Raw genomic sequence first — 12,482 nt, 5'->3', positions numbered from 1 at the left:
ATTAATTAAATGACCTGAGGAGAAAATTCAGATTTTGACTGCCAGAGTTAGGGTAGGCTTGCTTCATTTAACACTCTGGAAACATGACAAATTGAGTTAATATTTGAATTGTCCTCCTCTACTGTAATCCCCTATTCCTTCCAAAACAGAAATCCATGATCAATGAAATGAAGTGCTATGTGTTTTGTGAGAAGCCACAGTCCCTAAGAAAGCAAAAGTAGACCTGAGCATATAGAATATTTGACCTTCTGCTTCTCATGGGTTAGTAGATTATTCACTTATAATCCCACAAAGCATTCTTTCTCTACAACCCAAATTCTACTTTTTTGAAAAGGTGATGAGATGTTTGCTTACATATCAGCCTCTTTGGGTATTTCCAATATCTATACCCTGGAGAGAAACACTTATGTTTCTAGTCAGGGTATTTAGGTCACATATATCAGTTCGGCAAACCTCTAAACCCCTTCCCCAACCCCACTCCTGCCTCTCTTTACATCTCCTGCCCCCAAATATAAAAGATCCATCTTTATTTTTCTTATTCAATTAGTGCCTAAAAAACTGCTAAATCTTCCTATCACCAGCTAAATTTGAATTGGCATAAATCATAAAAGCAATTGAAAATGGTATAAATCATAAAGTCAACCATAGTTTGCACTAATGGAAAACTGGAGATCATTTTAATTAAAGAAACCTCAGAGTATAAAACTAAAACTTAGTCCTCCTATCCCCAGGAGGTGAATATTCCCAGTGTATTGATCAGGTGTACTTCTGTCCAACTGAGGAAAATAGTATCCAAGCCCATATATTCCACAAACTCTTGCCCATTTTGTTACTACCTTTGGAAGGGCCATTCCAAAGGATCAAGTGTCTTATTACATATTTGTTGTCTTTTCCCAACCTATTTCTCTTTTCCGAGATCCTTTTATCCTTTGATCCTACCTGTTCCACAATGTTCAAGGCCCGTTGGAACTTCCTGAGTGGCCATCTCCTCCCAGAATGGGTAGCATGCTCTCTGTTGGAAGCAACTAGATTGAAAGCCACAGGCCATCCGAGGATCTTCATAGGTATTGACAGATCCCTGTCTCTGTGCCCAAGAGAAAAAAACAAAACAAAACATCTTTTTAGGAAAAAAAATATTTTCTTTGAACAAGGAAAGTTTCTTTACTTAGCAGTCAGTAGAGCAGAGGCTTCATTTAGATACAAATCCAAGCTCAGTTGCTTTTTATTCATTTAACCTTGGAGAAATCTTTTCATTTGTTTAGGATAGTTTTTTAGGTCTTTCCTCATTTCTAAAGGGAACAGATCTCATCCAAATACATCTGGATAGGGACAATGGTGATAATAGCTTCCATATATGTGACCTGTAGCTCCCTCTTGCTCTCTCTTTCCCCTTTTCTCTCCCTCTCTCTCATATGTGTATGCACATGTGTATAAATATACACTGAGACCTATACATATTGAAATGTATAAGTGAATATATAAACACATATATACATGTGCTTACATGTGTGTATGTATGTATATATGTAACACCATATATCAAATACTAGGCACAGAATCAGTAAGATGAATTCAAATCTGATCTCAGATAGTTAATAGTTGGATTACCCTGGGCAAGTCACTTCATCCTGTTTGCCTCAGTTTCCTCATTTCTAAAATGAGCTGGAGAAGGAAATGGCAAATGGTTCTTAGTATCTTTGCAAAAAAAAAAAAATCCCAACTAGAGTCATAAAAACTTGGACACAACTTAACAAAAAATATAGTGCCAGAATACAAATACCATGAATGAAACAATCCCTGTTTACAAGGTTTTTATCTATTCATATGTAATATTATGTTTAACAAGGAGTGATAGTGGGGATCAAGTGAGATTATACATTATGCTATGATGAGATTAAATACAACAAGGTACACATGTTATGTGCATGTGAATTATAATGCATATTGTATGTTATAATATATATTACACAACATTAATATTATACCCTATTATATATAATACCATTTTGTGTGTGTGTGTGTGTGTGTGTGTGTGTGTGTGTATGTCTGTGTGTGTGTGTCTGGGTATAATATGCAACATATTGAGGCACTTAGATGGTGCAATGGAGAGAGCAATGAGCTTAGAATCAGGAAGACTTCTTATTGAGTTCAGTTCTGGCCTTGGACACTTACTAGTTTTGTGATCCTGGCCAAGTTACTTAACCCTGTTTGCCTCAGTTTCCTCATCTGCATAATGAGTTAAAGAAGGAAATGGAGTCAGGAGGAGCAGGACATGACTGAAACAACTGAACAACAAAAATGTAACATAATATAGAAATACTACTTTCTATATAATTTATTTTTATAAACTATTTAATAATCTCACCCAATCCCCCAAATCACCCCTAGCCAGCAAATAATCCAAGCATTTTCCCTCTTTTGTATATGAATAAATATATATCTTGCCTTCCGGAATTGATTCATCCATTGTATTTGCAAAATTAGTACCTAATCCAGAAGTTAGCAAATAGAAAGCGCTTAATAAAAGTTTGTGGATTGGTTGATGAGGTAACTAGTCTAAGACTACATAATTATTAAATAGAAGAGCCAGTTCTTCTGATGTTAGGCAGAGTACTTTCTACTCCAGGATAGTGGTACTTCAGAAGTGTGGTATCATTTGAAATCAGAAGGCCTGGGTTTAAATCTTGGCTCCATTGCTCACTACTTGTGTGGTCTGGAGCAAGTCAATTAACCTTGGATTCCGCTTGGTCTTCTGTAAAATGAGTGGGTTGGACCAGACTGATCTCTCTCTAAGATCACTTCCAGTCCTGAAGCCAGGAGCCTGGGCTGTAAATTTGCCCCTTATCCTGCAGCTTAGGGGAGGAGAAGTGATAAAGTTAGTTAGCACAAGCCAAGACTGACTGATACATTAATGATCTTCAAAAATAATAACAAAAACCTAAGTCTAAAAACAACTTCAGGGTGTCATGGAGTTCATGCCCCTTCCTCCAAGTGGTATTGCACCTGGGTCATCTCAGATGGATGAATATCAACTTGCTCTGGAATAGCTTTAGAAAAAAGAATGCCACAAAGGTGGAGAGATTGCCTGGAGGGTGTAAGACCTGGCTTCACAGTCCATCTTCAACATAATACAGTTATTCTTCCATATCTTTGCCAGGTGGGTAAGAATAGGGGAGAGGTAGGTGTTAAGGGAGCAGCAGTCCCTTGATCTGGAAAATACATGTAAAACTTTTGGCCATCCCTTTGTACTAGAGAAGAAGCCAGAATGATTTTTGTTTTCTTTTATGGGGTTTTTACAGCACCTTAAAAGTTGGATAGATATTATGCAATACCATATATATATATATATATATATATATATATTTAATGCATTTCTAGGTTTCTAAACTTTGTATCATCTGCTGACTTTTGCATGTCATCTGCGGCTTCCCCAAAAGTCCCCCAAAATTCCCATTCAATTTCTTCTGCCAACCCATGATTTATTGATATATAAAAACCCGGATGGGGAAAGTCATGCTGTGGAAGTGATGGCTATGTGACCCTGGACAAGTCAATTAACCTCTAGATGCTTTGGGCAATTCTCAGAGACAACAAACAGCAGAAAAAGTCCTAATTTGCAAGAGTGGAAGGATTTTCCTCACCTGGGAATAATCTATGCCCTAGAAATTCCAGGATAAAATTCAAGAAAGGAAATATAATAGTAATAACAAATGGTACACAGATAATATATGTAAAGTACTCTGCATACCTTAAAGTGATATTTAAATGTTAGCTATTATTTTTTATGCTAGGCTTTAAAATTGGAAAAATAATACTGTTTGATGTCATAGAAATGGTATAAAGATAATATAAAAAATGACAATTTTTAGTTCTGATTCTGCCAAGGGACATCTCAGAGTAGTAGAAGATGCAGTTAAATGAAATCAGGAAGATCTGAGTTCAAATTAAGATTCAGACCCCTACTATATGAATTTGGACAAATTACTTAACCCTATTTGCCTCAGTTTTCTCACCTGTAAAATGAGTCTGAGAAGGAAATGACAAACCACTCCAGCATCTTTGCCAAAAAACAACAACAAAAAAACAGACCCCAAATGGGCTCACAAAGACTTGGACACAATTGAAACAATAATTGAAACTGAACTGAACATCAACTAGGTATATCATTGACCCTCACAGCTAAAATTGGCTATTAAATAAGCTACTAAAATGTGTACCTATTTAGTCAATAATTAATGCTAATTTACTTGAAATAAAAAAAGGTTGGTGTCATATAATATGCTACAAATTGAACACAGGAGCACATCCACCTGAATAGGAGGACATATTCAGGGAATTTTTTTGTTAAAAATCAAGACTGATCAAGTATCAGAAAAATAGGTAACATTGACAAAAACATGAAAAGAATATCCCAACACTAAGCAACTTCTATTTTGTGTTGGCATTTAAGTCAATGGAAGGATTGATAGGCAAAGCAAGACAATAAACATTTATTAAGCTTTGATCATAGGCCAGGTACTGAATTTGTGTGTGTGTGTGTGTGTGTGTGTGTGTGTGTGTGTGTGTGTGTGTGTGTGTGTGTGTGCTTGTGCACTATTAATCATAATTTTGTTGTTGTAAGCATCAGTGGATATGAACTGTTAATCAAGCAAACATAAGCCAAAGTTGTAGGTAGAGTGAGGATGAGAATTTGTGGGTTAGGAATAAATAGCCCCCCCTTTTTCCTACAGAAGAGATCATCATGGAAGGTGTTATACCTTTCTCATCACAGTCAAGGTCATGATTTAGAATTTGTTCTTTGCATGAATGCTGGCAAATCAAAATGATGAATTGAAGTTGGCACTTGACTGGCAAATCAAAATGATGAATTGAAGTTGGCACTTGACTTCTAGCTATTTTTTAGAGTGTAAAAAAAATCATGAAATCTGAACTGCAAAGATTTAACAATATTAGTGAAAGATTTGTGTGTTGCCTAGAATTAGTCTTCCCCATAGAAGTTTGTGACCACAGAAGAATTCTTATTCACATTTTACAGATGAAATCAGCAAATCTGCTAGACAGTTAGACAGTGGATAGAATCCTGGGCCTGGAGTCTAGAAGATCTGAATTCAAATCCTAACCCAGACATTTACCATCTGGATGACCCTAGGCAAATAACTCTTTTTTTTAAATATTAATCCACTAGCGAAGGAAATTGCAAACCACTTCCAGTATCTTTGCCAAGAAAATCCCAAGAACAGTATGGTCCAAGGGATCATAAAAGTCAGAAGTCAAAACGGTGAGGAAATAAACTCAAGGTTAGATAGCTAGCAAATGGATACTATAATATCTAATTATATAATAAAAGATGTTGAGTATATCTGCTTTGATAGGACTGATTAAAGTTTTAAATTCTTCTATCCTAATGTGGTTTTTTTTGAAGATGCTCTCTTCCAGTGACTGAATGCTTAACTGACTGAAATTTACCATTCTTTTTCCCAGGTCAGGATTTGGGAGTTTTATAGGACATCTACCAGAGATTGGGTTCCTGGGGAAAATGAATCTATGAGCACCCATAATAAAGTAAAGGGAGGAGTCCAAGGGAAGAAGGGAGGAGAGAAAGAGCCTAAGGAAGGTCAAGTGAGAGCCATAGTCTGACTTATGCTAAAGGACATAACTCCTCTTCCTATACATGCACCAACCCCACCCTCACTCCCACCCCTCCACTATCCTAGTATTAAGATAGATCAGTCATTGATCTGATTAAAACAATACTCTTTACTTGTAAATAGTCTTAAGAGTCAGGGCTGATGGTAATGGGATAGATTATTTACATCTCAAAAAACAACTGGTAAACCTCTAGTAAGTAAGTATGTTTGTATATGTGTGTGTGTGTGTGTGTGTGTGTGTGTGTGTGTGTGTGTGTGTGTGTTTGTGACAGTCATCCTGATCCCTTCTCTGGCCACTGGGCCTAGAAGTCTCTGGAGTAGAAAGTGAGACTGGTGACTTTGCACAATCTCTCTCTCTTAAATCCCTTGTATATTATGGCATTACCTCCCTGATGTCATGGTCTTCCTTAATAACAAGGGACAAACCACCTGTGTGTTAGAAAGACAGAGTTTTAGAATGTAGACTTCTAGAGGTCAAAGACTTTTTTTTTCTTCTCCAGAGAGTAACCAAGTGGCTGGAATGCAGTAGGTGATTAATAAATGATATAGTTGAATAGTTATACCTGTATAACCTATATCAGATTACTTGCTGCCAAAGGAAAGGGAGAGGGAAAGAAGGGAGAAAAATGTGGAACTCAAAATCTTACAAAAAAAGAATATTGAAAGCTATCTTTACATGTAGTTAGAAAAATAAATAAATATATTTATTTTTTTAGAAAATACTTGTTGATTAGTTAACAGACCCCTTCCCTGCCCCCAGTCTCCAAAAGGAACAGAACTTCTAGCTTACCTTAGCCACTTCTAGCAAGAGTTTGGAGAAAGACTAAGGGGAAGAACTACTCACTTTCCTCAACACTAACTAGCCCTGCCTAGAAATAAAATGCAGACTATTTTTTTCTAGTAAAATGAAGTCTCATTTTACTCCCCTGCTCACCTCAACTAGTGCCTTTGCATGTAAAAGATAGAATTAAAAACAGAAGGTGACAAAAATCTAAAAAAAAACCCCAAAAAAACAGAAGGTGAGAAAGTTTGGATTGACTAGGAGTTTCAAAAAATAAATGAAAAGTAAAAGACTACAATTAGAATAGGAAAACCCCTTAAGAAATAAAATTTTAAAATTTGAATTCTACAAATTTGAATTCCACAAATTCAGAATTTGGAGTCATCTTGACAGAAGGCAGGATAAAAACATACATTTTCAGTATTCATTAATTCAGCAAACATCAATTGAATCCTTACTGTGTGCAAGCTTATATGGTATATACACATCTCATTAATAATTCAATTCAATGAGTATATTGAATCTAGAACTATAGCGATAAACCACAACTTCCCTGATCTCAAAAAAGTTAGATTCACAGAACTGAAAACGACCTGAGAGAGGATAAGATTTAAGGTCAAAATGAATATGCAATGATTATCTAACCAAATTTTCTCATTTTATGGATGGGGAAACTGAGGCCCAGAAAAATTAAATCATCTAAAGTTACACAGATAAGAAATAAGAATTGAGATTTGATTCTATGTCCACTATGTCTATGTCTTTTATGATTTCACACTTGGGATTCTGACTGATAGAGAGAGAGAGATGTTCTGGAAAGAGGGAATAACCTATAAGAAGCATTCCTGGCAAAAATTGCTATTTCTTTGTATAAACTGAAGTGCAGTGGCTAGTGAACATTTGCCTGGTGTAGGGTGCAATAGAAGAGTTGTTGAAGAAGAAAAGAGTTTTTCTTCCCCTTTGCCACTTTAAGAAAATACATGTTTTATTGACTTCTTTTCTTTTATAAAACTGTCACTACTCAATGAGTCCTTCCTGCCCATTCCCTTATAAGAAAAAGAAAAATTAGACAAAGTAAATCAGCTCAGTAACCAAAAGGGCAAGATATCTCCTGTATGGTGGAAAAATCACTGACTTAGGAGTCAATGATCTGGATTCAAATTCTGCATCACTGATTTGTGTGACCTTTGACAAGTCACTTAAGCTATCTAATTTTCCACAACTATAAGATGAGGGTATTAAACTAGTAGTCTCTTTCAGTTACAAATCTATGATCTCAGTCTGATAACAAATACTTGTAGATAATAATCCACTAGGATGGTTTCACAACCAGTCTTCTGAAAGCAGGATTGATTTCTACTTCATTTGGTCTTTTAAGTTTTTAGAAGTTGTCTTCTATACAATATTATGTTAATTATATAAATGATTTTTTCCTTTATGATAAAGGGGTATGGTGGCAAAGAATATTAACAATTCCTGGGATAATGTTTAGCCACTTGGAAGAACAAGCACTTTTTAAAAAAATGTTTAAATTTTATTTATGGAAATAGGGTTAAGTGACTTGCCCAAGGTCACACAGCTAAGCAATTACTAAGTGTCTGAGAACGGATTTGATCTCAGGTCCTCCTGACTCCAGGGCCGGTGCTCTATCCACTGTGCCACCTAGCTGTCCTGCAAGTACTTCTTATAATAAAAATTCATTGAAATACGAACATCCAGGGGTGGCTAGGTAGTGCAGTGGATAGAGCACCAGCCCTGAAGTCAGGAATACCTGAGTTCAAATCCGGCTTCAGACACTTAATAATTACCTAGCTGTGTAGCCTTGGGCAAGCCACTTAACCCCATTGCCTAGCAAAAAAAAAAAATACAAGCATCCCATAGTATATTTAAAGATAAATAATGGATTTGCTTATTAAGACTAATAATAAGCTATATTATATAAGTTTTACAGTTCATATTGTTTTTTGTAATCCTAAAAGGTAGATAGTGCTAGGTATTATTTTAACCGTTTTACAGCTAAGGAAACTGAAATTTGAAGGTCATGAATCACACCATGTATCATACAGCCATGAAGTGTCAGAGGTCCACAAAACTATATTTTTTTCTGAGACTATCTTATTTATTCATCAAAACAGGCCTCCTAAGTACAACTATTAGTAATACAATCTAGTTGAAGAAATCACATGTAATTTAATTTCATTTGCGTTGGGAATCCCATTCTGAGATCTGTCATCTAGATCAGTATTTGCCTTAATGAATGACTGACTACCTCTAGGCTCCAGTCACAGATTACTTTACTTCACTCCAAAGAACAGATCCTTTCACAGATTTAATGCTACAAGAGACTTAAGAGGTCATCCCAGTGGTGTCAAACTCAAATAGAAAAGGGTCCCCTAAATGATACATAAGAATCCCTGTGGGAAGCATATTGACTTCCATAGAATAACATTAAATATTCTATTGTGTTTTTATAGGGCAGCTTAATAGTTCAATGGATAGCATGCTGGACCTGGAATCAGGAAGATTCATCTTTTTGAGTTCAAATCTGGCCTGAGACACTTACCAGATATATGACCCTGGGCAAGTCATTTAACCCTGTTTGCCTCAGTTTCCATATCTGCAAAATGAGCTGGAGAAAGAAATGGCAAGCCACTCCAGTGTCTTTGCTAAGGAAATACTAAATGGGGACATAAAGAGTAGGACATAACTAAACAATAAAAACTGTATTTCTTTTTTGTTAAATATTTCCAATTCTATCTTAATCTGGTTCAGGGGCACTCCAGAGTGCTGTGGAATACCTGGGTCTTGGGCTGACTGCTTGATATCTCTAATTATAGAACAATTGCTTCATTTTAAAGATGAAAAAACTGAGATACAGAAACATATGACTTGCCTAAGATCAAATACCTAGGAAATAAGAGTTGGGACTAGAACTTGCTCCTTCTGATTAAGGGACATTGAATTTGTTTTCTGAGGATCTGGATTTGAATCTCAACTCTGCTCATTGAGAGTCTCCTAACTTTCTAGTGCCTCAGGTTTAAGCTAAATCAAGTCATTCTTTATTAAGCAGATAGTAAAATGGTCCAGGTCCTGTTTATTTTGTATCAGATATTTTTCTTTGCACTAGAGTTGCAAATGCAACTTTTAAAAAGTCCTTTTTTCCAAAAAGTTTACACTCTAATGAAGGAAGGCAAAAAAGCAAGCTGAAAGGGAAAGGAGGAGCAGGGATTGTAAAGAAAGGCCAGGAAGAGAGTCATGGATGACCTGAACATCCTCTATAAACTTGAGACTTGGGGAAGAACCAACCAATCAATGGAAAACAATGAAGTGACTTGGGGTATTTCCAATGTGTGAAGTTCTGAACTGGAGTAAGCTTACAAATGGAGAAGTTTCTGGGGCATTATAGACAAAGTTTGGGAAGTGAGTGAACTGAAAAGGAATGAAGTTCCTCATTTATTAAATGAGAGAGGTGGGCAAAATTATCTATAAGGTTCCTTCCAACTGTAAATCCTATGATCCTGTGAACTGTTTGGCTTTTAGTACCAAGAAAGAGGACCAGGGTTGAAGACTATTTTGAATTCTTTTCTGTTTCATGGCCAACATCACCAAATATTTTGTCACCTTGAGCTACTAACCTTTTCTTATAGAACTAGGTTAAACCTCAGAGAAGAGACAGAGAATTTAACTGGGATCAATCTGGGAGTCTGGTAAATGTCATAGTAAAACTCATCAGAATTTTTTTTTTTTGCTGGAACAATCATAAAAGATTCTGAGTCACCTCCATACCACTGATGTAGGACTTTCTTAGATTTTGGCTCTTTGATCATACAGTGCTTTATGATCTGTTCAGATCCTAATGACCTCGCTATAAAGGAAACCAGAAGTGTTGAACTTGCATCTAAATAGAAAATTATCTCATATGCCTTTTTAAGAGAGATGGATGAACAAAAAAATTGTTGGAGTTGACTTCATCTTATGCTCAAAGTTAGCAAGAAATGTTATATCAAAGGAGACCCATAGTCATTTTGCCTTATGGTACTCATGATGAACATAAAATAAGGGACCATTAAGAAGATGGATGTAGCTTATGTACTAGCATCCATGGTAAAATGAAAAAATTCCATGATAAACTTGACAGGATCCTTCAGAATAAGTTGAAAGCTATCTTGAAGAAAGAAAACTTCAATGTATAGGTGAACAGAGTAGAAAGTCAAGATCATATTGGAAAATGTAGTTTGAGATCAAGAAATCAAAGGCCAAAAGCTTCTAGACAACTCAGAAGTCCTATGCTTGTATATCACAAATACTTTCATCAGAAACACTGCACATAGTAAAAGAAAGAAAGTATTGGGCACAGCCAAAATGGAACAAAAATGAATCAATTTTATCTTAACTGACAGGAAACAACTGGCTAGAGAAGTTGCAGTCATTTCAGAATCAGCTGTCTATGTACAGTCAGATCATCAACTAATTGGTGCAAAAGTTACAATCCTTACCAAATTAGAAAAATAGAATAAAGTCGAGAAGACACTGCATGAGATGACAGCAGCTGCAACCTAATCTGTTCAAACAGGATGTCAATTATGAAAAATGAGAAATGGTCAAAAGTAAAGGCATTGGTTGAATCTGTCATCTTTTCTTACAGAAGTCTGATGGATGGAGAACATAGGAATTAATAAAGAAACAAGTACCTACTTTGTACCAGGCAATTAAGCCTTGAAGAAACAAGAATGAAACAACTTCCTCCCTCAAGGATCCTATATTCTATTGGGAAAGAAGTATTTATCTCAAATCTAAACAAAATAAATAAATACAAGGATATTGGTAAACAGGAGCATGAAGTTTATGAGGATATCCCTTTGATTTCCTTAAATCTGGTTGACAAAATCATAGAAGATGAGGGACCAAAAACAGAGTCAAATCTAAAGTGTTAAACCTTAAGAAGAAGTGTTTATGCTCTGCTATTAGGGACAACATGAGATATGAACAATGTTTCTTACCAGAAGTTATAGAATTAGAGAGCAGTCAAATTAAGAATTGACCCCAACTCTTGTAGTTTTAAAAAACAAAAAATGAGATAGATAACAGTGATGTCTGAAAAATGGTAAGGTCTGTCTTAAGGAAAAATCCATCCTTTGTCTTTTCCCTTTTGTCTCTACCAGAGGACAGCAGGAGATGATTAAAGGAATTTCTTTTTCTTCTGTCCATGGCATCTCTTAAGGAGGAGTTACTCACCAAGTGGGAAATACTTTACTCAACCAGGAGCAAATCCAGTCAGGACTTCTCATTGGAGGAACTTTGATAGCCAAGAGAGTTTGTTGGTGTCCAATATCATCTAACACTTTGTGTCCCCATTTGGGGTTTTCTTGGTAAAGAATGGTTTATTATTTCCTTCCCCAGCTCATTTTATAGAGGAGGAAACTGAAGCAAACAGGGTTAAATGACTCAACCAGGGTCACACAGCTAGTGAGTGTCTGAGGCTGGATTTTAACTCTGGTCTTCCTAACTCCAGGTCCAATATCTACTGTGCCACCGAGTTACCCACATAAGGGTATTAGCCCTAGCCATTTCAAGTCAAACTGAAGAGAGGAACTGAACCAGGGAGACCAGTTAAGTCATCAGTGCTCAAGAGAAATGTTGCCTGGGTCATGTGCATCCATTCTTAGCACTAATGTTGTGCATATTTATAGGAAAATGAACCTCAAGGTCTTTTTGTTCTCATTTGTTTTGCTAGCATTATTACTCTTATTTTTCCTATTCCATTACAATAAATATCTTGAGGTAATTGTGTAGACTGGATAACTATTAAAGGTTAAAAAAAAACTCCTTAAAGCAATAGTTTGGGGAATATGGATCCAGAGAGTGTCTTAAACCTGGAGACTATATTATACTATACTATACTATATTATACTATACTATACTATAGTATACTATACTATACCGTACTGTACTATACTATACTATACTATGCTATGCTATGCTATGCTATGCTATGCTATGCCATGCCATGCTATACTATGCTATGCTATGCTGTACTGTACTGTACTATACTA

At 36.0% G+C, this 12,482-nt stretch overlaps 1 protein-coding gene across 2 annotated transcripts in view; it reads right to left on the bottom strand.

Annotated features, from left to right (window-relative positions):
• The window catches only part of ETS1 (ETS proto-oncogene 1, transcription factor), a 186,621-nt gene that overhangs the window by 130,619 nt on the left and 43,520 nt on the right, over positions 1-12,482 (bottom strand). For both annotated transcript variants that reach the window (XM_074216352.1, XM_074216353.1), the window contains exon 3: positions 940-1,084. In XM_074216352.1, coding sequence (XP_074072453.1) covers positions 940-1,084 — 145 coding nt within the window. The remainder of the gene's footprint in view (positions 1-939; positions 1,085-12,482) is intronic.

This window comes from Macrotis lagotis, chromosome 1 (genome assembly GCF_037893015.1).
Source record: "Macrotis lagotis isolate mMagLag1 chromosome 1, bilby.v1.9.chrom.fasta, whole genome shotgun sequence".
Classification (NCBI taxonomy): domain Eukaryota; kingdom Metazoa; phylum Chordata; class Mammalia; order Peramelemorphia; family Peramelidae; genus Macrotis; species Macrotis lagotis.
This window is presented reverse-complemented; position numbering and strand designations above follow the sequence as displayed.